Consider the following 27,485-nt stretch of genomic DNA (forward strand, 5'->3'; position numbering starts at 1 on the left):
CATTTCCACACAGCCATCATTTTCATCTCCCAAACCCACAGAAACATTTTCTTGTCCTCCATGTGAGTATTGCCTCTCTGAGGTTGTTTCAGTAATACTCAGTACTCCCCAGGAGATGACCAAGATGACAAGAGGGCATAACAATTGGCATCCAGCTAGCACTCCACCTATTGTACTTACTGTTTTCTTGTCTTACTTGACTTCAAAGAAAATGGGGGGAGTAATTCAGTTATAAAAAGCACAGTGAAATGGTGCTGAAATGCTATAGTACTGTAACGAAGCAAAACCAACAAGCCAGATGAGATTCTAATCATTGGAAAATCACCCCTCTCTTAGTGCAGCATTAATACTGCACAGCTCAGTGTTTTCTCCAGCATCACACTTAAATCAGGAACGAACTGGCAATAGCAGAATTGTGGCCAAAGAGCCTCAATACATATGGAGGAGCTCAATTTTTACAGAATTCAGTCTGTCTGGTTATTCCTTGGGTCTGATGCTGACCCTGCTTTCTAGCTTCTTGTCTTCTTAATGAGGCTGATAAACTTCATAAGGGAGAACCTGGATAATCATAGAGAATCTACATCACTCTCTTGTGGGAAAAGTGTTGACTTACATGTAGGCAAAGTAGGTTCAACTTCTTGCTTAGCTGTGAAGCTCGGCAGACAGCTTTGGCTAAAGCACAGTAACTGACTCCCATTCAGTCCACTGAAATAATGTACATATAGGGGAGGTTGTGGCACTGGACACATTACTCCCACCCTCCCGCATTGACCCATATTTTGAACATGTCTTCACTGCAGACCACCACAAGAACACTTCCCTGTTGTTAGCACATTGGCTGGCATAGGAAAGGGTCTTTAGGCGCACTTGTGGATGTATGTAGGAGTCATTCCCTATGTAGGAGTCTCCCCATGAGGAAAAGGCTGATCAGCCAGATATCACCCAATGTGAAGGAACTTTCTAATAAAATAAGTGTACATAACTTATTTCAGTGTATGGAAAGTGGGACACGCATGAATGTTCCTTACATCGTAGCCTGAGCCTTTTAAAGTTTCAGCTTACGTCACCATATAGGATTCTTCCCACATATCTTACACAGCAGAAGTACCAGTGAGAATTAAGTAGGTTCAAGTGCAGAGTTACTTTGTACACTGCAGTAAATCAGTTTAATTGGAAGACTGCTTTATGTTTAATGGTTCAGAAAGGTGAATGTTACAAACTGCACAAGCCATCTCAAAATTTCTATTCTGTTTTATTGCCACGTCTTATTTTCTCCCTCTTTCATGCTTTGACAATGATTTGTCAGAGGGCTTTAGATGCTACAAAAACAGTATGTATCTTTTTATCTGAATAATGTATATTAATTGGGGATCATTCATTTGTCTAAAAAATAATTTATAGTTTAAATTCATTGTTCTTAGTCATGAAGTCTTAAATCTGATATCTCTAATTTTGCTATCTGTCTTACACTAATTTAGCCTCTAGTTCTGATGCCTGGTGTTCTTTTTTTACCATCTCTTCTGCAGTGACCTAAAACTGTACCATTTAATGAAATTAATGATGTTGAGTGTAAGAGTTACACCAATAATGTTGTGTTATACAAAAAAAAATATGCAGAATGAATGGTTACTGTAATTGTGTAACTCATTTTATGTTCCTGGGGAGTTAGCCAAAATTTTATGAAGGCTAGATTATATATTCTCATTTTTAATAATGGCATACAACATAGAATGCTTGCCTGTTGTTGGGTTCTTCATAGAAGAAACTTTAAGGAAGTTTAATTCTAATCTATTTGGCAAAAGGCAAAAGGTGGCATATGTGGACCATGGATCCCAGACGATGGTCAGATATTTACTCATACCACGTCTACTGCAGGCAAAATGACACAGACAAACTGGACTGCTAAGGTAAGAGAAGATTTGATCTTCGCTAAACTCTCAATTTCCCAGCCTTGGGTAATGGATTAATGGATTTAAAAACATCCATTTTGCATAAACATGAGCATCTTTCCCTAATTTTATTCATTCACATGAATGATGCTCTGTTTCTCTTTGTAGCTGACTGCATTTGGCTATCCTCCCTTCTGGAGTTCAGCAGGAATTCATTAGGCTTCAGCAGGATTTCAGGAAGCTTAGCAATTGCATAGGATAGTGGATTATTTCCATAAGTTGCTACATCAAGAAGAAAATGGCCATGCTTACATCTAGCTATCTTAGAGCCTATTTTAGCCAATAGTTAGTAGTAATTTGCTACAAATAAAGACTAAAGTGCTAAGTGTAGCATAGGCCTAGTAGTAGCCTTATGGAGGACATTAAAAAAAACAGCAACCCCAAACTGCCCTTGGAGTAGGGCAGAAAGAAAGAATCAAAATTACACATGTAGCAGTCAGGTCAATGGACCTAGGCTCCTTTCTGACACCTTTTAATTGTGGAATAATCCTTGCCTTGTTCACTGAATTTGGGGGGCAGTGATGTCTTTTCTTTGCAGTTGTGCCCCCATTCCTTCCATCTTCCACAAAAATCTGTAAAGGGGAAAAATACTGAATAGCCCATGAATGATGTCTTTGACCAGCAGCCTTAGAAAGCATTAACATACTTGCAAATATTGTATTATTTCCCTGTTTTTTTAAATATCTTCGTAACTTTGTATTGGCATATCATTCACTTTTGTTGTTGCTGCTTATATTCTTTATTTTTATTTTGTAAAAATAATAGCATTTTTTTAAAAAAAGCGTTCATATAAAAGCATCCTTAGAAAGTGAGCAGAACTTTCAGAATTAAATATTTAGAGTCAGGTGGATAGCAAATAGGGGGAGAGCCATTTTTGATGCTATGGAAAATATGCTTGAAAAGTGCTCCCTTTCTTACATGTTCATTTGATTATCTCAAATATTTCATCACATGAAAAGCAATAGTTTTACATAACTGACTTCCACAAAATGATGATTCCTCATTTAGATCATCATCACATCATCATGGAGCCTGGGATCTGTTCATCAATGTCATCAGAGTAAATCAATAAACCTGACAAGATTCATTTGAATCAATGTGTGAATAATGAGGCAATATAACCCTAAATAACAGATGCTGGGAGAAACAGCAGGGAAAGGATGTTATTTCTGGGGCCCACCTGTGATTCCAGAGCATCTAGAGGGACAATGGCATTCTAGATTAGCCTGGTCTTTCTGATGCAAAAGGCTAGCCATCCTTCTGTATTTCTTCTCTGTTTGTGTTGTAGGTAGTCCTGGTACATGTGGGTGTGACATCTCTCATTGCACATGTCAGAGTGGGGAAGATGCAGGCTGCTTTAGAGGCACAAACAATGGTGCTCCCTGCAGTAGGTATGCTACAAAATTCAGCCAAAGTTGTGAAAGGGAGACGTTGCTGCAGAGCCATAAGTATCTGTGGGATTGGGGCTAAGGGAGGCAAGTGATGAAACAAGTGGTGGGATGCAAGCTCTGCTTCTTATGAAAGGGTGGAGTTTGCATCATGACCTCATGACACACATTTCATCATTTTGGTGTCACTGTGATACAAGTGGACACTTATACATGGAAACAATCATGCTTAAATTGCCAGAAAGTCTTGAATGTCCATTAGAATAGGGGGTGGGGAGGAATAATATTTATTGCTGCCAAAAACCAGTACATAATAGAACTCAGTAGCATAAAGCAGGTTACATACATACATACATACATACATACATACATAACAAATCACAAAATTAATTGGCTTTATCAGTCAACTGGCTGTGCGTTTTGCATATGACAGCAGAATTTAGCTATGTTTAGAGTAACAGTCATGACTATCTGAAAAAAAAAAAATAGTAAAATTGATCAGAATGACTGGGAAATTTGCTGAAATGTGGGGTTATCAACTCTGTGTGCCAGCATAAAAATAGCCAATATAATAAAATATGTTGAACAGTTTGCCACATGAGAAAAACCTTAGCCCAGATTGGATACCTTTGTATCTCCCTTCTAGGACAGCAGTAGGAAGGGCACCCTCCTATATTTAGAGAATGGGAAATCTTGCTCAACTATTTGTTGTGTTCCAGGACTGATCTCCAATGCCAGAATTGTGGCTTCTGGCAATTGAAGCCATGTTGGATGTTGACATCATATAAAGCAGAATCACTTCCTCGGAGAGACACGGATACCTCTTTTATCTAAAGGCAAATAGTCTTGCCTGAGAGACTACCGTTAAAGTGTATAGACCACAGGATTGAATTTCTTACCCCTTTTACAATACTTAATCCTACTCTAAAAAAATACATAATAAGCTCAACAGTCTTCTTTGTGTTTCCTTTTGTGAAATGCAGTTGAAGGCTAGAGAACAAGATGTCACTTGCTTTTATTGTACTAATTCAGCTTTCCTCAACCTTGCCCTCCCAGATCCATTCAATTACAACTCCACATCACCAACTGTAGGGTTCCAAGCTGGTTGGAATTGATACGTAGTCTGACATATTTAGCCTTGAAGAAGATTTAAGTAGTTTTCAAACACTGAAAGACTTCTTTCATACTAGATGTTTGTCCAATAAAAGTTGTTTTTGTTTTTTTTAATTTTAACAACTGAGAGTATGGACAGTAAACTGAAAATGCCCAGTTCAAATCTTACTTCGCCTGCACACTATTCACTGGGTAGTCTGAGGAAAATCTCTTGCCTTTTGAGTCTCACTTACTTCTTGCTCACGTAAGACATAGCTGGCCAGTTATCAAGTTCACACTAACAACTGCTGACCCAATCTTGCCCTCCATTTGAATGCTGCCTTTTAAAGGCATTGGATGCTTTTTGGAACACCTTTCTTTTAAATTACTTAATTACCATAAAGGCTGATTATATTTCCCTCTCTTCCATTATTGATGTTGATCATTCTTTCCCTTTATGCTCAGTCTGTGGAGATGACATTTGCGAAGACGATGAGAGCTGTTCCATATGCCCAGCTGATTGTGGGGAATGTCCATTGACGACTGAAATCAAGATAGCCATTGCTTTACCAATATGTTTACTCTGCACTGGTTCCGTTTTGACAATCATGGTATCAAGTAATACGTTATCACTCATGTTCTTTACTCACTTGCTCTCCTTCCCACTTCTCTCCTTCTTCTCCAGTTCCTATTGTTTAATCCTCTTTAATATTATAAACTACAATTTATTGTTCTATTTCTTTGCTGGCCCCTTGGAAGTAGCTGGGTGAGAAGCAGCTCTGATGGCCTTACACTAAGAGACACATTTTTGGAACAGACAGCTACAGAGAGCCTCCCTAGAGAACCTGACAGAAGGGTACACTCCTTTGCCATCTTGTTCACTGTGTAGTTGTGTCTCCGCTGTGGATGGGTAAACAGAGACTCAGCATAGCAAATGATTACACGTGTGTTAGATTATGGTAGGAAAAAAAGACTGAGATCTCTCAGTCTTTTCAGCTTTTCAAGGAAACACTGTGGAATGGAAGGGAGTAAAAGTCCAATTCACACAACCATTTTTCTGCAAGATAATGATTATGCTAAAAGGCACCTCACATTCTTTGCTCCGGAGGGATGATCAGCCTTGTCAAATTGGGTTAGGATTATAACAACAACCAAAGTAAATGTACCCCATGTTTTCAGATAATGAGGCGGTTTCAGCTCTTTACCACTCCACCTAGTTTCTTCTATCATCTCCCTCCTCTCTTTCTTCATCTCTTGCTCTTTCCTACAGATTTTGCTTATCTTCACATTAAATTTTCTATTCTCCCTTCTTCCACTCCATTCAGATTCTGACAAAGTATAATGATGATAGCCAAAACAGTTTCTCTCTCTCTCTGTGTATGTGTAACCAAAAAGATACAGCTTCTTAAAGGGGGTGGGATGGAAAGGTATTTCCTGCTCCATTTTCTGGGTATATTGCTCAGGCCAATGCATGTAGCAGATGCTGATCTATAATGCAGTGTGAAAAGTGCATTATATATTATGGCAGTCATGTAATTTCCGGTTTAAAATTGTCTCCATGGATAACATGAAGAGGTCTGAATTACTGTTTAATACCTTCATTTGGACAAATAGCCAGCGATGCCTCTTGTTGGATAATTGTTAATGGTTTTAGTTCTGTTTTCTCATATCTAAACTGCCTTGAGTCTCTTGAGAAATTGGTGGTATATAAATAAGGGTATAAACAAGTTGCCTGACATGATCAGCAAGTAATAGATGCAGTTACCACAAGATTAATATAATGAACTGCTAATTCTACATAATCTGATTCTTTTTTGCTTCCTGCCCCAACGAAACCTTCAGAGACTTACGTTAGACATTAGGTCTGCTTGAAAAGAATGGCAGTGTGAAAACGTTTGTACAAATACCATTTCTTAAATTGTTCAAAACTGCTTGCGTTTGACAATGTACGAGTTATCCCCTCCCTTGCTGCAATATTGCTGGCTTCAAGGGAGCAATTCCTAGGAATGAATTTGTTCTGCTCTTTCCTTTAGTGGTTTCAGTACCAAAAACAAAAAATGTTTTGGGATGAAAGCTGGATTATAGATTACAACTGCATCAAACAAGGTATGAAAGTATAAATGTATTACTTGTGTTCCACTCCATGAATCAAGAAACTGACAAATGGCGAATGGGCCGGTATGGTAATTAGCTAAGGCAACATTCTACCACATTCCCTGTTGTTTAACCTAATGCCAAGGGAGAAAATGTTTAATGGGTCAGTCTATTGCAAATCCTTCAACCATTGTTTGAAAATGTTGGGAGTTGAATGCTTCTGTGTGTGCATGTGAGCATTCTTAAGAGCAGGGATAGGCAGTGCTTAGCACCAAGGATGTAGGCAAGAGTCAAAGAAGATGTCCTCTATGTATGTGTCTGGGAAGGAAGCGCCTTGAAATTAGTAATCTCTTAGAAAAAGAGTAGGCAGAGTAATAGACAAGAGGGAACGCAGAATAATTTTTTAACTCTTTATCTACATCCTGCTGCCCTTTTGTGGTTATCAGATCAATGTCTTAGATTCATATTTTCAACACAACAGGCATGCCATGTTTCATGCTGTTGCAGCAGATAGTTTGCCACATCTTATGAACTAACATATTTATTATAACAAACTGTTGTGGCTTACGGCCCACTTTATCAGAGACCCTTGTGTGTCTGATGGCTTGGGAGGATCATCTCTTTCTGTTGTGCAGAAAGTTGTGCAGACTGGGAATTTCAGCAAGTACCGGAGCTCAACTAAACCAGATATGGGATAAGCTGCCATCCTGACTCCATAAAGTGACTGAGAAGATATATCACTTTTAAGCAACGCATATCATTTTCCATATGATTGTGTCATCCAAGAGCTCATATTATTATAATATATAAGCACCACTTGGAGTATTGGACTTCATTTATTTTCTCGTTTATTAGCCCAGTGTGGCTTTATCAGCTTATGATGAAGCTAGTATTTGTTCCAATGCTGGCCCTATACAAAAGAAAGCTGGCTAATAAATGCATTCTGCCTAATGCTAACAAGATCAGATAAATATTAATGTTGCAGTCAGTCTGGATTTAGTAAATGTTCCAAATTGAAAAGCATAAATTAAGCATACAAAAGAATGGTAAGCAAAACAAATTATAGCTTCATTCATTAAAATATGTAAAAATAAATATAAATATGCAAATATGAGAGAAACAACTAAGGAGAGAACTATATACTAAAAAGATGGAAAATAGTCAGGAAGATTTAGATGGATGGATGGATGGATGGATGGATGGATGGATGGATGGATGGATGTCAAAACATAAGTATAGTCAAAAAGTTTGTTCATGGGAGTAAATTATCTTAAATATAAGTGTTTCATCTTTATGAATGAGATTGCTATCTTACACAGAGTCAGGAGGAGAATCAGGAAAATACTGTAATTCAAATGCATACACAGAATAAACACTGATATAATGTATATATTTATTTCTTAAAATGTAGCATCCAAATAATTCAGAATAAGTAAACTGGACATATTATCAGGCTGCTGAAAAGCTGCATGAAAGTTCTACAATTTCAAAAATTGTTTCCACCCTTTCCTACGGATGACTCTTTCATCAGTGGACTGCAGTCTATTTAAAGTAGAGAATATGGTACATTACCAGGACAACAAACAGCTTGCAGTGATATGGATGTTACATTACATACTTTGTGAGTATTCATGCCAATGGGTCTATAAACTATTGAATTTCTTTTTTCTCCTCCTTACATTAAAACAAAATTAGAACACATGCCAAGAACTGCCATGGGGAGTGCCTTGAGCATCCCACATGCACCCAGCATCTCCAACACCAGCTGTCTCACAGGGTTGAGCTCCTGTACAGCACCTGCCAGCGCTTCCAAGGTGAACCATTTCTCGCCCTCTGGCATCTAGTAAGTATTTTTCAATCATTCGTGCTATCCTTAGCACTTTTATGGGTCAAAATACTATGTTCCCTCAGAGAAGATCATTTTTGTTAATTTACACCTGAAAGTATGTTCATCAGTTCTTTTTCTAGGGCGCTACTCCTAACACATGTGCATGTGCATGCACACGCACACAATAAGCATAATAAGATCATTTACTGTCTGCTGCCTCCCTCCCCACTTCTGCATACTGAAATTGACGAGCCAAGCTTTTTGAACACTGGTTATATTTTCCCAACTTTCAGGGCTAGATTTTGAGGGCACATGGAAGACTGCAGGGGGAAGAAGAGGGGAGAAAGTCTTATTGTGTAAATCTACTAGCATAACATCATATTCATCCTTGAATATCCTACAGGTCATAGTTGAGATATAAAGGCATTTAATGTACAGCCCCATGAATGAAGCTTATCGGATAACCAATAGTAAGTTATTATTTTTCAACCTAGTCTGTTTCACAGGATGAAGAAGAAACTGAAGTGATTTCAAGGTAATGCCTTAATGTATTTGGGTTTTATGATTGTTGATAGTAAAACAAGCATCTCTGTATTCTTTCAGTGATGGCAGAACAGTTGCCATCAAAAAAATAATGAAAAAGACATTCACCCTTACCAAGACCCTACGTAAAGAAGTCAAGCAAGTAAGGTAAGGTATACAAATGGATTCTGTATATATTTCTAGATGCATATCTACAAATGAACTTAGTTAGCATCCTGTGTGACTTTACATTAATTTTCCTCTTGCTTGAATTGTGCTATATATTTCACTTATTAAGCACTTGATCATAGCTTGGGTATATTTTTCTATATCAGTCAGAATTCAGAGAGGGCACTGAGAAATCTTTCTCTTTTCTAAAACAAATTCCATCTTAACTCAAATATTAACAGACTCTAAACTGGCTCATGTAAAGTTTTATATCTAAACAAGAAGACAAGAAATGTGATTTTTTTGAAAAATAAAGTAGATTCTGGAATTCTAAAAGAATTGACAAGAAGTAAATATACATATGAGAACTAAAGGATTCCATATCAAAAATGGATCCAGTGAAATAAAAGCCTCCTAATAAATGAGATTGGATTTTCTTGCCATGTCCTAACTCATTGGATGTTCATGTCCTTTCCTTCTCATCTGATTCCATCATTCTGTTGCTTATAATGATCTGTTGACCCTTCTAATCAAATAGTTTGTTCAAATATAGAAAAAAAAGATGGGACTACTTTAAGAGACAGATGTATTTAACTTAATGTAACTTTTAAAGCACTCCCAGCTTTTCTTCCAGGTTTCTGCAGAAGCCTGAAAAAAGAAAAGCTGCTTATGTATAGCAGAGAGGTGCTGTGTTTTCATGAGGTTTGAAGCACTTCTAAAGCATTTTCAAAACATGAACACACTTATTGAGAATGCCACTGTTGTGCCCCCTCTTCCTTCTGGAGAGGAGGTATTTTGTTCCTCCAGCCAGCTCTGAATATTGCCAGCTGTGTTTGGTGGCCTTGAGCTTCCATTGTGTAAATCTCTGCCAAATAAGGCTATGCAGTACTTTGGATTCAATTCCAAACAGATGCTTCAAGGATTTGCAAGCGTAGCTCCTGTCTGCAACCCTTTAAAGCAGCAGGGTCTTTTTCTGGAATGCTGTACAACCCTGTGCTTTCTGGGAATACCAAGATACCATAATTTCTGATAGAATTGAATTCATTGATGCTCTGAAACTTCTACTAATAGCAAGCCTTCTGGAATTGAACTCTGGAGTGGACCTTGACCATATTTTTATCTACTAGATATTCTGTAAGTGATGTGCATTCTGCTGGTTTTGAGCCTGGATTTCTGACCACATCACTGCCTTGTTGTGCCACTCTGGAAACAGCATAGCAACTTTCAGAATTCCCAACCACCATCTACTCCAATCCTCACAGTCCCAACAAAAGCTGGGAAAGGCTACAGTAGACTTACCTCCAGCTGCAGCAACTTGGACCAGTTCATCAACCTAAATAATTTACAACTCCCCATTTCAGCAATGAATGCTCAGTGAATAGTCAATGATTCTAGGATTTGATCCCAATGCATGATATATTTCTGTTGTAGTAAAATACATTTCTGAGGAGAAATATAACAGAGTTTGGATATTCTCTGACTGATAATTTTGATAAGGATGCTGGATTCTGGTTTTTTTTCCCCCCACAGACAATTAGACCATCCAAACATTTGCAAATTTATTGGAGGCTGCATTGAGGTACCAAATATTGCCATAATAACGGAATATTGCCCTAAAGGAAGTTTGAATGATGTGCTGCTCAATGAAAACATTCCTTTAAACTGGGGCTTCAGGTGAGAGAATCAACATAGCAGATGGAATATGGTATTTTAATTACAGTGAAACTTCATTAGATAAATAAGATAACAGCCTAATGCAAATTCAGAGTTTCCTTTAGGAATAAATAACAGAGACTGGGCATAAGGTGCGATCAAATCCTGATTAGATCTTTGTGATAGTAAGACTACAGCTGGGCTTTAGAATGTTATATTCTGTGTATTACTTATTACTACTAAGTACATTACTTAGAAACCTAAGGTCAGGTTTCTTTGGCCTGCTCTGTGAGAACACATGGTTAATTTGTTACACCCATCACAGCTAAGCCAGAAACTCATTCTCTTTCTACTCAGCTTCTCCAGGCAGATTGGAGTGTGACTGGCAAGGATCAAGCTTTTCGTGCAGATAGGATTGTGCTCTGGGTTATGCAGACAGACAGCTTGTCCAAGCAGGGGGGGCAGGGGGAGTGAGTTTATATCTTACCTCCAGTTGTATTGGACAATACTAGGATTAAACACCTAATGAAAAATTAATTTCTATTGATTCCCTGCCAGAATTTAATGTGCATGATTGTAGATTACAGATGAAAATTTCCCCCACATGTTTATATCTGCATATGCCTTAAGTAAGCCTTCGGGCACATCACTGAATTATATCAACCTAGTTCTAAGCAGAACTGTAGCCAAGGAGTTTAGGATGCCTCTTAACTAGGAAAGCTTTTAAACTTACTTTAATTATTTAACTGTGTGCCATGTCAGAAATACTAAAAATGGGGGTGATAAACGAGGGGGAAAAAATTCCACTGATCATTTCATCATCCACACCCAAGAGGAATATCAAGCTATGTCTCCTCTTGTCTTCAGCTCTCCAAATAAAGTAATCAGCACCAAATTTTCTAACCTTTTATTATCATGAACCTTTTATTTATCATTGTAAAGCACTCTCATGACACGTTATTGTCAAAACTGGTTGTTGCCTAAGTTAGATAACACTGCTACCTAAGATCCTAAGTAGCCAATTCAGGAGATATGTGTCTCATTATTATGTCTCAGTCATGTTTAGTGTGGTCTTGTTTAACCTGATTGTCTACTACATGCATTGGACTGGAAATTCAGAATTGTAGTCCTGAAGGGCCACAAATCACGGCTTAGGACCAGAGTCCTTTCAACCTGGTATGGGTCCCAATAAACACACCAAGTGAGAAATAGGATAACCCTTTTATTTGAGTGCTCAAGTAACAAAGGGGTCTCTCCTCTGAAAAGGAGAGCCCTTTGTGTTAGTAGACAGCATCTTTTATATCATTGTCTATAAGATACAGTTTGTTGTTTATTCGTTTAGACGCTTCCGACTCTTCGTAACTTCGTGGACCAGCCCACGCCAGAGCTTCCTGTCAGTCATCAACACCCCCAGCTCCCCCAGGGATGAATCCATCACCTCTAGAATATCATCTACCCATCTTGCCCTTGGTCGGCCCCTCTTCCTTTTACCTTCCACTCTCCCTAGCATCAGCATCTTCTCCAGGGTGTCCTGTCTTCTCATTATGTGGCCAAAGTATTTCAGTTTTGCCTTTAATATCATTCCCTCAAGTGAGCAGTCTGGCTTTATTTCCTGGAGGATGGACTGGTTTGATCTTCTTGCAGTCCAAGGCACTCTCAGAATTTTCCTCCAACACCACAGTTCAAAAGCATCGATCTTCCTTCTCTCAGCCTTCCTTATGGTCCAGCTCTCGCAGCCATATGTTACTACAGGGAACACCATTGCTTTAACTATGCGGACCTTTGTTGTCAGTGTGATGTCTCTGCTCTTAACTATTTTATCGAGATTTGTCATTGCTCTTCTCCCAAGGATTAAACATCTGCTGATTTCCTGACTGCAGTCAGCATCTGCAGTAATCTTTGCACCTAGAAATACAAAGTCTTTCACTGCTTCTACATTTTCTCCCTCTATTTGCCAGTTATCAATCAAGCTGGTTGCCATAATCTTGGTTTTTTTCAGGTTTAGCTGCAGGCCAGCTTTTGCACTTTCTTCTTACACCTTCATCATAAGGCTCCTCAGTTCCTCTTCGCTTTCAGCCATCAGAGTGGTATTATCTGCATATCTGAGATTGTTAATGTTTCTTCCAGCGATTTTAACTCCAGCCTTGGATTCCTCAAGCCCAGCATGTCACATGATGTGTTCTGCGTACAAGTTGAATAGGTAGGGTGAGAGTGTACAACCCTGCCATACTCCTTTCCCAATCTTAAACCAGTCCGTTGTTCCGTGGTCTGTTCTTACTGTTGCTACTTGGTCGTTATACAGATTCCTCAGGAGGCATACAAGATGACTTGGTATCCCCATACCATTAAGAACTTGCCACAGTTTGTTCTGGTCCACACAGTCAAAGGCTTTAGAATAGTCAATAAAACAGAAATAGATGTTTTTCTGAAACTCCCTGGCTTTTTCCATTATCCAGCGGATATTGGCAATTTGTTCCCTAGTTCCTCTGCCTTTTCTAAACCCAGCTTGTACATCTGGCAATTCTCATTCCATGAATTGCTGAAGTCTACCTTGCAGGATCTTGAGCATTACCTTACTGGCATGTGAAATGAGTGCCACTGTTCGATAGTTTGAACATTCTTTAGTGTTTCCCTATTTTGGTATGGGGATATAAGTTGATTTTTTCCAATCTGATGGCCATTCTTGTGTTTTCCAAATTTGCTGGCATATAGGATGCATTACCTCGACAGCATCATCTCGCAAGATTTTGAACAGTTCAGCTGGGATGCCGTCATCTCCTGCTGCCTTGTTATTAGCAATGCTTCTTAAGGCCCATTCAACCTCACTCTTCAGGATGTCTGGCTCTAGCTCACTGACCACACCGTCAAAGCTATCCCCGATATTGTTATCCTTCCTATACAGGTCTTCCATATATTCTTGCCACCTTTTCTTGATCTCTTCTTCTTCTGTTAGGTCCTTGCCATCTTTGTTTTTGATCATACCCATTTTTGCCTGGAATTTACCTCCAATGTTTCTAATTTTCTGGAAGAGGTCTCTTGTCCTTCCTATTCTATTGTCTTCTTCCACTTCCGCGCATTGCTTGTTTAAAAATAATTCCTTATCTCTTCTGGCTAACCTCTGGAATTTTGCATTTAAGAGGGCATATCTCCCCCTATCACTGTTGCCTTTTGCTTCCTTCTTTCTTGGGCTACTTCTAGTGTCTCAGCAGACAGCCATTTTGCCTTCTTGGTTTTCTCTTTCTTTGGGATGTATTTTGTTGCCACCTCCTGAACAATGTTGCGAACTTCTGTCCATAGTTCTTCCGGGACCCTATCTCCTAAGTCCAGTCCCTTAAATCTATTCATCACCTCCACTGCATATTCCTTAGGAATATTAGTGAGCTCATATCTAGCTGATCTGTGGGTCTTCCCTAATCTCTGTAGTCTGATCCTAAATTGTGCGATAAGTTCGTGATCTGAACTACAGTCAGCTCCAGGCCTTGTTTTTACTGACTCTATAGATGTCTGCCACCTTTGGCTGCAAAGGATGTAGTCAATCTGATTTCGGTGTTGTCCATCTGGTGAAGTCCATGTATAAAGCCGTCTCTTAGGTTGTTGGAAGAGAGTGTTTGTTATGCAGAGTGAATTGTCTTGGCAAAATTCTATCAGCCTATGTCCTGCTTCGTTTTGTTCTCCCAGGCCATGCTTACCTGTAATTCCAGGTGTCATTTGACTGCCCACCTTAGCATTCCAGTCTCCTGTGATGAATAGAACATCTCTTTTAGGTGTGTTGTCCAGTAGGTGCTGCAGATCCTTATAGAACTGCTCTACTTCAGCTTCTTCAGCATCTGTGGTTGGGGCGTATATTTGGATCACTGTGATGTTAGATGGCTTGCCCTGAATTCGAATTGAGATCATTCTATTGTTTTTTGGATTGTATCCAAGCACTGCTTTAGCCACTTTACTATTAATTATGAAGGCTACTCCATTTCTTCTGTGGTCCTCTTGTCCACAGTAGTAGATCTGGTGGTCATTTGATGTGAAGTGGCCCATTCCAGTCCATTTCAGTTCACTGACACCCAAAATGTCTATCTTTAATCTTGACATCTCACCAATAACCACATCCAATTTGCCCTGGCTCATAGATCTTACATTCCAGGTTCCAATGGCATGTTGATCCTTAGAACATCGGATTCGCCGTTCACCACCCGCACCGTCGGGTGCTAGCCATCCTTTCGGCTTTGAGCTAGCTGCGTCATCACGTCTGGGGCTAGTTGAGCTCATCCTCTGTTCCTCCCCAGTAGCATTTTGACCATCTTCCGACCTGGGGGTCTCATCTTCCGATGGTATACTGACATATCTCTGTTTGTACTGATCCATTTAGTTTTCACGGCAAGAATACTGGGGTGGGTTGCCATAACCTTCCCCAGGGATCGCATTTAATCTGACCTCTCTGTCATGACCTTCCCAACTTGGGTGGCCCTTCACGGTTTAGCTCATGGCATCACTGAGGTCCTCAAGCTCCAGCACCACGACAAGGTGACAATCCTTTGCTGAAGAAGATACAGTTACAAGCATAAAATGATTATTGGACCATTTCGATCACAGGGTACATAGGCATGCATATATTTGTACTATCTATGTTAACTATACACTACATCTACACCCATCACCATTTAGGGATTCTTCCCCTCCTTTAGGTGTAAAATTCCACCTTGGTCCCTCCTTTGTGAGTGGAATTATTTAATAGTGGGAGGAGAATTTAACATTACAATTACCTGTCCGGTTACTTTTGGAGAAGATATCTCCCATGTGCACATCCTTGCATTCTTGTATTATCTTCTACTGGTTTCTGCTGGTTCTGGTTTGCATTTCCTTCCCTTATCTTCCATTCGTGCCATCTCCCAACTTATACCTATCATGCACTTGTCAGTCCCCTTCACATTCCAACTTATTCTTAGGCATCCATATCCCCCAGGAGAGCCTTGGAGCTCTTGAGACAAGGAAGCTATTATTTTCCTTGACAATTACAGCTTACACAGTTAGCTGAACACATACACTCCTTATAAGAAGGAAGCTGGTAAGGATGCTGGTAAAATTCTGTCTCTACAGTCCAATACTCCTAAAAGAAAATTAGGTTGGGGAAGGCTGATCTAATAAAAAAACATCATGCCCTTGACTTAATACCCAGTTTTCCTTGACCATTTTTTTTGGAACTGTATTATCTAGAAACCCAAGACACTTTCTTCACCCTAGCCATTCTAAAATAATGTTGCACAATGGCTAAGGTTTTACTTAGGATCCAAGCTCTCTACCTTAGACATCCATAAAAAGTTTTAGTAGGCCTCTCCGTATTTCCTTGATTTTGTAAGGCTACCATATCTGGGCTGCAAAAAGATATAGAAAACTATCTTTCCTGATTGGTACCAGGCTTCATAGCCCCAGCTTTTATTGTAATAATGTAAGTAATGCCATGTGTTGGCATTTTTCAAAAACATTCTGTAGTGCTGAACACCATGACTTCATGCTAGGCATTTTATTCCACTAGGCTCTATCCCATACTCCTTTGCCTATGGGTATGTTCGACAGAACCCAGTGGGCAGGACGTTACCGTTAAGTAGATGTCTATAGAATTATAGTACGCACACATTCAAGAACCTCATTGCTTTCCTTGCAATCACAGTATGCACTTTTTATTTACCTTAATAATATACATTGGTAATTATCCCCCACTCAAAAATTACTATTTATGCAAAAAAAAAAAAAATTAAATTCAGCTAAAGTTACTATCTGCAGGCTTCACTGTTATCTCCATATAGATTCATGCTCATGTCAGTCTGGAATAGAGTCCACAGTCCAAGAGAAGGGAGGATTTGAACTTAGCATAAATGGTCTTGGTTATGGAGACATGTTTCCTTCCTGTCACCCTTCCCTTCTCACTATCATGTCTTTTTGGTTAATTTTGCATCCTGAAATAATGGGGGTGGGGAGGTGATATATCATCAGACAGAGAAGATTCATTTGGGGGATGAAGGGGAAAGGAACATTATTAGTGAATGTTCTCCCTTATGGCTCGGTATTGTCAGTGTAGGAAAGGATACTGTAGTGTGTAAGTCAAATATCACTGAAAACTTTCCTGGGTTTGTTCTGTTGAACTTTTTAAAGCTGCTGCTGCTGCTCTTCCTCCTCCTCCTCCTCCTCCTCCTCATGCTAACCATTGCGCCATCCTCTGTTTAGACTTTCTTTTGCCACTGACATTGCCCAAGGAATGGCATATCTTCACCAGCATCGGATTTATCACGGACGGCTGAAATCAAGGAACTGTGTTATCGATGATCGCTGGGTTTGTAAGATTTCAGGTAAGGAGAGAACAAGATGAAAAGCCCTTTCACTTTAAGTATTAGAAGACTAAACCTGATACTATAAACAATTTTACAGCGAATGACAATTTTAGCGTGATACCAGACAGGGAATTTTGACAGATAACGTCTTAGACTAGGGTGTCATGAGTGCCGTTGAGCTAAAGTCATCAGCGCAATGGCACTCATGACAATGACAAGGAAATAGGTGAAGGGGTACAAGTTAAGTAGCCATCAACCTACAACGACTAACGGCCAACAAACAATAGCCAAATGAATCACGGAGCCACCCAAACCATCAGCGGCAATACAACGGGGATCGCCCAGCTGAAAGCAATCAGCAGAAGAATGGAAACCTGATGATGGGCGATCCCGGAAACCCTCACCCACCGGCAGGGCAACGCATGGGACAAAGGGGGGTGACGTGACCGTGAGCGAGGGGGCGCTGACCGGCGCGGGGTATTTAAACCCCGCACCGGCGCGCTCCTGTCACTCTCAGCTTTTTTCTACCAACGCTGTACCTGCCCTGCAATAAACCAGAGCCTGATTCGCAAGACAGTGTCTGAATGTTATTCAGGGGGAGGCAGCGCATGACATAAAGCTGAGAGTCATAAACTCAGCCTCGCCGAGCCCCACCGGACGACAACGAGCCGCGGGAGGAGTAGACGGCGAGAAGACCAGCAAGATGAGGCCGGAACGGCGCGGGCAAGGAGGGCGAGCCGCGCGGCAAGAGACAGAGGAGGACCGACCAAGGCCAGAGGCACCGCGGACTCCCGGAGCCATGGACGCCCACCCCACCCGACCCGAGCCTCAGCTCCAACCCCAAGGGGAGATGGCGACGGAGGCAACCCGACCGCGGGAGGGAGCAGCACGACTTCCGAAACCAGCGGAGGACCCCGCGCCCCACATCGCACCCCAGCAACGGGCGTGGAGCGACAGCCCCACGGCGCTCGACACGGAGGAGGACGACGGAGACACCCATCAGACGGCGGAGGAAGCGGACCCGCGGCAGAGGGACGATGAACCCCGCCGGCAAACCACCCCCGAGGATGCGCCAACGGAACCGGCCCCAGCGGCGGCGCGGGCTGTGGACGAGGAGGCACGAGCTGAACTCGCGGCCATGCGGGCTCAGCTGACGGAACTCCGGACCATGCTCCAGGCGCTTATGCCCCCCGCGCCACCCAACGACGTCCCCGCACAAGCCCACACCCCGAGCGAAGCATCGAACCCACACGGGCCAGCGGAGGGCCAGCAGACGGCACAGGCGGCCGACACCACACCCCGAGAAGCGAGAGGCGGGGCCGCACAAAACGCCCGGGCCCCAAAGGACTTCCCCATCTTCTTCGATGGGACCCCCACAAAACTCTCGTTTTTTGTGACCAACGCTAGGGAGTTCATGGGGAGGCACGGACACTCCTATGACTCCGAGGCCGACAAGATCGCCGCCGTGGCGATCAAACTCCAAGACAGGGCGGCGGACTGGTACGTCCAACTGTACGAGTCCAGCTCCCCCGCCCTCGCCACCTTCCCTGCTTTCATCAAAGAGATGAAAGACTACTTCGAAGACCCCCTAGCCAAAGTGCGGGCGAAAAGCGCACTCCAAAGACTTAAACAGGGCACCCGCACGGTCCCTGACTACGCCCTGGAGTTCAAAGCCCTCGCGGGGAAGGTCAGCGACTGGTCCGAGACCACCCTGCTGGAAATCTTCAAAAGGGGGCTCAACCGCGACGTTCTCCAATGGGCCCTCTACCGCGACGACCCAGAAACGTTACACGGGTGGATCCACCTCGCGGGGAAAGCCGAACACGCGCACCGCACCTTCCTCATGACAACCACGGAAGACACAAACGATGCCGGGAAAAAGGTACCCGCACCACACGGGGGGATGGCCGGCCCCATATACCCAAAAAAGAAGTTCAACCGGGAGCCCTGCGGGAGGTGTGGCAAATTAGGGCACAAGACGGCGGATTGCTTCGCCAACCGACCGCCGACCAGCGCGCCCAAGCCCACCCCGAAAATTAGCCCCAAAACCCCCACCCGGAATGGGTGGCGGCGCACAACGTTAACGCGCCTGACCTGACCAGAGCATTTCACCGGGCATACCCCGACAAACCGCAACCAAGGTCAGCAAAACCAAACCCCCCCCCCGCAGGCCTCCCCCCGCCTCCCGTGCCCCAAGGGAAAGGGCCCCCCCCAAGCCCGCGACTTGGGTGGACCTTCCCCCCCCTGGGACTCACTCCCCCCGCCCCGGGCCCACGGGGTGGTGACAAACGATCGCCAGCACCCTCCCCCCGCCCCCCGGCCGCGGGGGAGTGGCAAGCAAGTCAACAGGGCAACCTGGGGGCAACGCCCAGGAGACACAACAAAGGCGACGCACTCTAAATAAGAAAAGAAGGGCCCTACCTGGAGCTGAGAAGCACCCGACCAGCCACGCCTCTCGCCTCGCCGAACTGAGCCAAACAAACAGGGTGTGGTTGGAGCATGCGCACGCCAGGTCAGAACCCGAGCATGCGCACCATGGACACACCCTGGGAAGGCACGTGGTAGAGGGAGGAGCAAAGGGAGGGGCGACAACTACTCCGGCGGGAACTTTGAAAAAAAAAAAAAAAAAATGTGGCGTTTTGACAGCTCCACGGGGAAAACCCAGAAACCCGGGGGAGAACACTATTCGGAAAGGGGGCAGTATGTCATGAGTGCCGTTGAGCTAAAGTCATCAGCGCAATGGCACTCATGACAATGACAAGGAAATAGGTGAAGGGGTACAAGTTAAGTAGCCATCAACCTACAACGACTAACGGCCAACAAACAATAGCCAAATGAATCACGGAGCCACCCAAACCATCAGCGGCAATACAACGGGGATCGCCCAGCTGAAAGCAATCAGCAGAAGAATGGAAACCTGATGATGGGCGATCCCGGAAACCCTCACCCACCGGCAGGGCAACGCATGGGACAAAGGGGGGTGACGTGACCGTGAGCGAGGGGGCGCTGACCGGCGCGGGGTATTTAAACCCCGCACCGGCGCGCTCCTGTCACTCTCAGCTTTTTTCTACCAACGCTGTACCTGCCCTGCAATAAACCAGAGCCTGATTCGCAAGACAGTGTCTGAATGTTATTCAGGGGGAGGCAGCGCATGACATAGGGAGACTCAGATTCATGGGATCTTCGTGGTAACTTGGGGTCAGTCATTATGTCTTAACCTTCCTATCTCTCTGCGTTTTTGTTGGGAGGATAAAAGGAAGGGAGGAGAGACATCTCTCTCTACCAAGACAGGAAGTGGGATATACGGTAAGTATAGTAATAAAATCTATAAACATAGCTCTTGATGGGGCTATTAATGCAGCAGTCATGAGTGCCGTAACAACTGCATCTCCAGAATGACAAATAAACTTTGAAATCTCATCACAACCTTGCAAAGATTTGGTGCTGTTATGCAAAATCTTGTGTAATTTCAATGACTGCACTGAAGAGGAGATGTTATCCTAAATCATGTAAGATTTTGGCAATTACTGGAGGGGATACCCCCGCCATTTTACCAGGGCCTGGAAAGCGTTGTTTATCCCTGATAGGGGAGGCTATCGTAGTTATTAATCACAGCACTTTAGAGAACACTCAAATACTTTTTAAATGCTTGATCAATCAAAGTCAAGGTAAACTGAGGGCACTTCTACATGGAGCCTTAAATTCCACTCCCCAGTCCTTCATGAGCACTTTGAAGCTAACCTTCTGTGTAGCTGGAATTCAGCTGGAAGCATGTGGAGGCCTCTCTGCAGCTCTGATAGGCTGCAGTTCTGGCCCCATTAATTTCTTCTAGTCATGGGGATGTTATCAGTCAGATTTGGCTCTATGATTCTATTACTGAAAACAAATGAGACCGGTTCCAAGTGACATCTGTTGATGTCTCTGAGAAAGTGACAGACAGGTTTCAACATTTACTGAAAAGCAGCTCTCAAATACTTACTGAAGTTGGCCGTGGCAAACCTTTAGATTGTAAATACTGGTCCTAGAGCTAAAAAAACATGAATATTCTCTTGTCTGGAGGATTTTTTTCATATCCAAAGTTGGCTGAGAATTTTGCTGAGAAATTCATTTGTATTCTAAAATTGGAAATGCCCTTGTACTGATCCGTATGGTCTAATATAGATGGTTCTAGATTAAAATAGATTGGAAAACATCAAGGGGAAAGATAATCGTTTGGTTCCTTTTCTTTGTGGCAGACTATGGTTTACAGTCCTACAGAAAAGAGGATTCAGTGATGAATTCCAGTATTGCTCATCAGTATTATACACAAATATATTTGGCTCCTGAGGCTCATTCCATGCCAAACTTCGAACCAACTCCTGTTGCAGATGTATATAGGTGATGACAATAAATTCATTTATGGTTACCTTCCTGCATCTATAAATATGGATTGCTTTATTCTTTTTATTGAATGAACATATATGCTTCTACACATCTGGGATGACTGCTTGCTTTGCAAATAGGCAAGAAGTTCAAAGCATAATCTCTAGATTTTTATTTTTAGTATATACTGTACAGCCATATATGATGTATTATGAGACTAAAGCCCCTTTCAGCTGCAATCAGTGCATGAAAATGCAAGGGAAATGGGGAAAGCAGCTTTGCTCCTTTGTTGCTCTGTTGCTGTTTACATTGCCTTCCACAGAGATAGGATGACTTCGGCAGGGGGAGGGCAGGGCTCTGGAAATCCAATTTTCAATATTTTTAGAATATTTTAATGTGGAAGAATAATCATAAAATACCATTACCATTTCATTTGCTGACCAATCAATAAAACGTTCTCAAATGTTTTGAGCTCCATCTAAGCTCTTAGTAACGTGACACATTTGCTAAGTGTTTGAAGATGCTGGCACATTTCTTAAGACCCCGAATTCTGCAAGTCAGGCTACATTGTATCTAAGCCCTGCCTGATCCTATTTCATCACAGAGAAGATGAATCAGTAGCAAAGCCATGGAGGTATCTTTGCCAGAGAGAATAATCCTGATTGCCACGAAGGAGATGAGTGTGAGAACACTCTGAGACAGCCCCCCTACAGAGCACAAGGATTGTAATAACTGTAGGCCAGTTGAATGCATTCCTTCTCTGTATCCACAAACCCTCTAAACTTCAACTGCTTAACCAGGTGTGTTGCATGCAAATGTTTAGGCACCCTGGGTCAAATTGTATGTTTTGGTGAATCCCTAAAAGAAGCTAACACAGCCTCTACTTGATGCAAGGTAAAATGCAACATCTTTTAGAAAATGTGACTGTATATTACTATTTATGTGTGGTTTTTATTGATTCAGTGAATGTGCAAAATAAGAAAATAGTAAGTATACATTCAGATTCTGGAATAGAGGGAATGCAGTGCTTATTGCGGTAGACTATACTTTTAATATCGTAGATCAGGGTTTCTCAACCTCAGCAACTTTAAGACCTCAGCAACTTTAACCTCTAACCACAGCAACTTGAAGACTTTTAACCTCAGAAATTTTAATCTTAAAGTAGCTGAGGTTGAGAACCCTGCCATAGATCATGATATACTTCTAGACAGGTGGTTTAGTTTTTGGATAACTGCAAAACTGAGCGGAACACACATTTCCAGATATCAAGAGCACAACAGCACAGTCTTGGAATACTTTTTCCCAGCTACAGTGGCATCAATAATTCCTTATAATGGCAGATGCTTTCAACAATCCACATTTAGTCTAGAGAAGATAACTTAGGGTATGCTTAAACACAAGAAAACTTATTCATATTGTTGGATGTTGTCTCTTCTGTATTACCGGCTTTTTATATGCTTCTCTACATGCTTTAAATAGTCATTTAGATATATGGATGTGATTATTAATTTACTGAAGCCTACAAAGTTTGGTCCTTTTTTAGCAGGGCACAAAACTTAAATACATTTGGTATATTTATAAAGAAAAATTATGCAGAGAATTTGAATGGAATAATGATTTTCCTGGTGGCCAGCTGGAGATGCTACATACTCATGGACTATTTCTGACAATGTCTGCAGTCTGTCCTCTGTGATGCTGCATATCTTCTTACATTTATCCTATGAAATAATATTAGTATACTAGTTTTATGCCGTAAAAACTTGCAATATATTTATAATGACTAGGCCTTAGAATTAATAGGCTGAAATGATTATATGAGGGAAGATGACTAAATATTTAAAGGGGACAAAGCAGCAATTCATTGTGATAAATAGGCTTCATTAATGAGATCTATTGTAGTGGTAAGGATATTGTATCCAGTTCTTATTTATATGACAGTATCTCTTTGAAAGCAAGGACATTTAAGTTCTATTATTTTCAGAGAAATTGGTTGCGATCAGCCTGAGCTAGATCAGAGCCTCTTTGATTTCTTTCAATTTTTTTTTATCACTTCTGCTTATCTTATGATGTTTTGCCTTCAATTCTACAGCTACGCTATCATTCTTTTAGAAATAGCAACAAGAAGTGATCCAACACTGGTAAGAAATACTAGAAATGGTTCTTAATTAAAACTGATCTTGCTGCTACTGATGTCCTTGCACATGCTGCTGGTCTTTGGGGTAAATGTGTATATCCACTGGATTTCTGATACCTGCTTTCTCTCTAGCTGTGGCAGATCTTTGTTCAGGATAAGATGGGTGCATGATTCATTCAACATGAACAAAAGCCACTGCTTTGCATGAAACTAATGGACTGCATCTGAAGGAAAAATTGACTCCCAGAAAGCTAACTAAGCCTCTTTGCACAACTCAGGAAGTAAACCAAAAAAAATTAGAGTGAAATCCCATGTTATTTAAGAAAACTTCTATTTGTGCACCTCCTCTTGACAATTCCATAATTTGTAATTTGGTCTGTGATCACCAGTAGATAGGCAAGGATCTTCCTATGGAATTTTTACATACATTGGTTGAAATGTGCAATAATGGTTCAAAGTCTGTGCAAAGTCTGCCTCTTTAAAGGGCAGTGTGACTTCCAGTCTAGAGTTGCAATAAAAACTATCCAATTTGTGAGTCCATACATCCACCTTCCTGCAAACCTTGACAAGCAAGGTCATAAAGCTAGGTGCCCTGTACAAAGAACAATAGCCTAAAGCGTTCAATTCCCAGTACAGAGGTCTGGAGCACCTAAAATCTAATACTGACTGTAATGGCCCATGTTCCCAGGCTCTCTATATCCATGTGTGAAAAAACACCAGCATTATCTGTGTTTTGCAGAAGGATGATTCACATTCAGAAAAATATTCTTGGTGCCTCCCTTTGGCAGAACTAATATCTGAAAAATCTGAAAATGCTTGTCCATGTGCCACAGAATATATAGAGGTAAATCTAACATCTAGAATCTTTTCGGTCTTCTTTGTGAGTGAATTACTGTATCTTTGTAATCTGTTTCCCTAAAAATCACTGTATTGGCCTGCTGCTTGTGCCTTAGTATGAGTATTGAGTATTTCATGAGAATTTCATTTCCTTACCTAAGAACATCTGCAAGTCAGGTTGCAGTTAAAGACAAAATGAAGTACAAGGGTTGATCTGTAAAAGCTGGCAAAAATATTTAACTCTTTATTTAAATATTATGGTTCCAGTGCATGCTCCCTTTGAAGATATGAAATGCTTTATTTTTGTTGAAAAACACAAACCAACAAATGTTACCCTTGCAATTTCTCATTTAAATGCCAAGGAACAGTGAGTGGCATTAATATTTTAAAATGGTATTATTGTCACAAACGGATATTTCAGTTTGTCTCACAGAAACAGAAGGCAGCAAATCATGCTGTTAATTTGCAATCCCTGAAGGTTTAAGACTTCTGTTATAATCTGTTGGTTCCACAATCATATTTAATAATTATGACGCTTTAGCTTTTGCATTTAAATGATAGCTGTCAGTGAGCCAAAATATATGTCTGGGGGATGGATCTGTTTTTTAAGACAAAGTCAAACCTTTGCTCATCATTTAAGAATCATTTTGTCATACTTTAATTTCATTCTTCTTTCTTGTTTAATTACTCTAGAAGCAACTGCTCTGATATTTCAGCTATACAGCAGTGTACCTACAGTGCATATTTTCCCCTGCAGAATTAATAGCAGCTTCCAGAATAAGTGTGTATGTATTTGTACATATACACATACAGTACATACATAGAGATACGCACTATATAGATTAGAAAGATGGCATGGGAGGAAAGAGTTAAATATTTTCTCTCTGACAATCACTTCAACATTTTTCAAAGCATTCAACAGATGATGCTAATTACTAAACAAACCACTAGCAAGAAGTCCCTGTCACATCATTCACTGCACTGGGAATAGCTAGCAAAAACAGTAGTCAAAATTGTATTCATGTTAGAAGATGCTTTCCGTAAAGCCAAATGAATTGAAACTTAGGCATTTGTATATGGTTATTTCTTCCCCCAAAATAATTTGCTAATGTAACCATAGGTTAATTCCTTATTAGATTATGCTGGAACAAGTAACCCAAATTCTCGGACAGGCTGTTTTCAACACATACTGTAACATTAGCAATAACATACAATAGGGAGGGAGGGAATACACAGTCACCTGAATGTTGGGTGTAACTCAAGGGTGGAGTTTATGCAAAAGGCCCAGATTCAACACCTGACATCTCCAAGTAGGGCGGAGAAAGATATCTTCCTGAAAGTATTGAGAGATTCCACTGCATTAGTGCAACAATAGGAGACTAGATGGAACAATTATCTAACTGAAGAGTCTTTACAAAATTTGGGGCATTTTGCCCCTCAGTGGTCTGGCAGTGCTCCCCAGTTGTTCAGGGGAGCTTCATAATCTTTGGAAAAACATCAGGGGCTGCAGATGACTGAGGGAGGGGAAGAAGATGGACCATTTTTCTTCTATAAAAGTCCTCAATATGTGTTACTGTAAATAACTTACTAAACATACACACAAATAAATATTAATCCCTGCTATCCATCTTCCTCTATGGTTATAAAATCCAAGAGACAGATATCTGCTTCTTCATGATCACTGCAGTTCTTCAGGCCAAATGAGACATAAGAGGGAGTGCACTTAAGGTGTCTATGTTTATTGAACAACAGTTTTGGTGCCACCAATCAGAGTGGGTTGTCTAGGGAGGAAGCTACAGGTAAATCCCACCACCACTATTGGTCTCTGTATATCCTCCTAGCTGCCATTAGCCAATGGTAGCATCAAATCCAGGGCTCGTAACAGGTTTGGAGGAGAGGAATCATTGAGCCTGTTGCTGGGAAAAACGTTAAATTCTCCTTCCCAATGCAACCTAGTAAAAATCCTAATTTGCCCAAGTTTTATTTAAGTGGGGAAAAAACACCTTGTTAAATGGAAGTACATATATATTTCCAGATGTCTAGTTTGTCTCCCACATGTTGGGAGAGGATCTAAAGATAAGGCTGGTCTCTTGGCATTCTAGAAAGCTATAAAGGTTCTCCCTTCTGAGTGTATATTTGATTTGGGTAGTCTAGCCAGAGGGTTTAGCCATTTTTAGTTATGCTATGCAGATTTGTGAAAGTTGACTTTCCTTTATAGACTGGTTATTTTATAATGTGATTGTTAACCACTCAGAGTTGATTGGGCTGCATAACATTTTTGTAAAAAAAATAAGATAAAATAAAGTTCTGCCATACAGCTTTCTGTATAGGAAGCTCTAAGCAGATAAGGAAGCTAGGGAGTGTTCAAAACTGAGGAAAGTATGACTGAATTGCTCATAGACTATATCTTGAGATGAATTAAATTGGGATTTGTCAAAATTCTTACCCTGATGGCACCTGATGAATGATGGAAAGAAAAGATCAAGAGGCATGTATCTTGAATTGGAATGGCTGAATTACTATACTGTATTCTTTTATTCCTTACAGCTCATCAGGAAATGTAGAAAAGGCAACCCAGCACAAAGACTGACTTTTGAGCAAGTCAAGAAATTGTTGTATAAAATGAACCCAAACAAAGTTAGTCCAGTTGACATGATGATGACTTTGGTGAGAATCATGGTTATTACTCTAATATTAGATTTCTTTCTTCCAAGTCTCCAACCCTTCAATACATTTGAAAGTCATTACAGCGTTCTATAGTGTAAGTCCTAGTATGGTCCCTTCCAGATGTGTTATCAATTGCCAGCATGCTCAGCTAAACAGTGCTAATATGGAGGTAGGCAATGTTGTGTGCAGAAAAAAGCAACAGCAAAAAGCAGAGGCTCAAACTTTTATTCACATACTGATTCTTTCCAACAAAATGTCATATATGCCACTTGAATAGTTCCCTCATACTAGCAGGACTTTGCATCTGGAAGTAAGCCTAATTGAGATCTGTCACTCCTACTCACTCCACTTTCTCAGCTCCTTCACCCCCTTTACTGCATTCCGATCACTTCAGATTACCTTGATGGAGATATGCAGGAACTGTTACATAGGCAAAAGCAGCTAGAACATTTTTTAAGTCCTGAACTACAA

The 27,485-nt window shown here is 41.2% G+C and overlaps 1 protein-coding gene and 1 long non-coding RNA gene across 2 annotated transcripts in view; one reads left to right on the forward strand and one right to left on the reverse strand.

Moving 5' to 3' along the window:
• LOC134492532 (uncharacterized) overlaps positions 1-27,485 on the reverse strand; it is a 349,089-nt gene that overhangs the window by 151,679 nt on the left and 169,925 nt on the right. The window lies entirely within an intron of this gene.
• LOC134492469 (atrial natriuretic peptide receptor 2-like) overlaps positions 1-27,485 on the forward strand; it is a 56,376-nt gene that overhangs the window by 12,580 nt on the left and 16,311 nt on the right. The window contains exons 5-16 of the mRNA XM_063296640.1: positions 1,810-1,907; positions 3,238-3,340; positions 4,895-5,040; positions 6,463-6,535; positions 8,219-8,366; positions 8,955-9,041; positions 10,572-10,715; positions 16,911-17,032; positions 21,250-21,391; positions 23,466-23,514; positions 24,253-24,354; positions 26,895-27,014. Coding sequence (XP_063152710.1) covers positions 1,810-1,907; positions 3,238-3,340; positions 4,895-5,040; positions 6,463-6,535; positions 8,219-8,366; positions 8,955-9,041; positions 10,572-10,715; positions 16,911-17,032; positions 21,250-21,391; positions 23,466-23,514; positions 24,253-24,354; positions 26,895-27,014 — 1,334 coding nt within the window. The remainder of the gene's footprint in view (positions 1-1,809; positions 1,908-3,237; positions 3,341-4,894; positions 5,041-6,462; positions 6,536-8,218; positions 8,367-8,954; positions 9,042-10,571; positions 10,716-16,910; positions 17,033-21,249; positions 21,392-23,465; positions 23,515-24,252; positions 24,355-26,894; positions 27,015-27,485) is intronic.

Source organism: Candoia aspera, chromosome 2 (genome assembly GCF_035149785.1).
Source record: "Candoia aspera isolate rCanAsp1 chromosome 2, rCanAsp1.hap2, whole genome shotgun sequence".
NCBI classification, from domain to species: Eukaryota; Metazoa; Chordata; class Lepidosauria; order Squamata; family Boidae; genus Candoia; species Candoia aspera.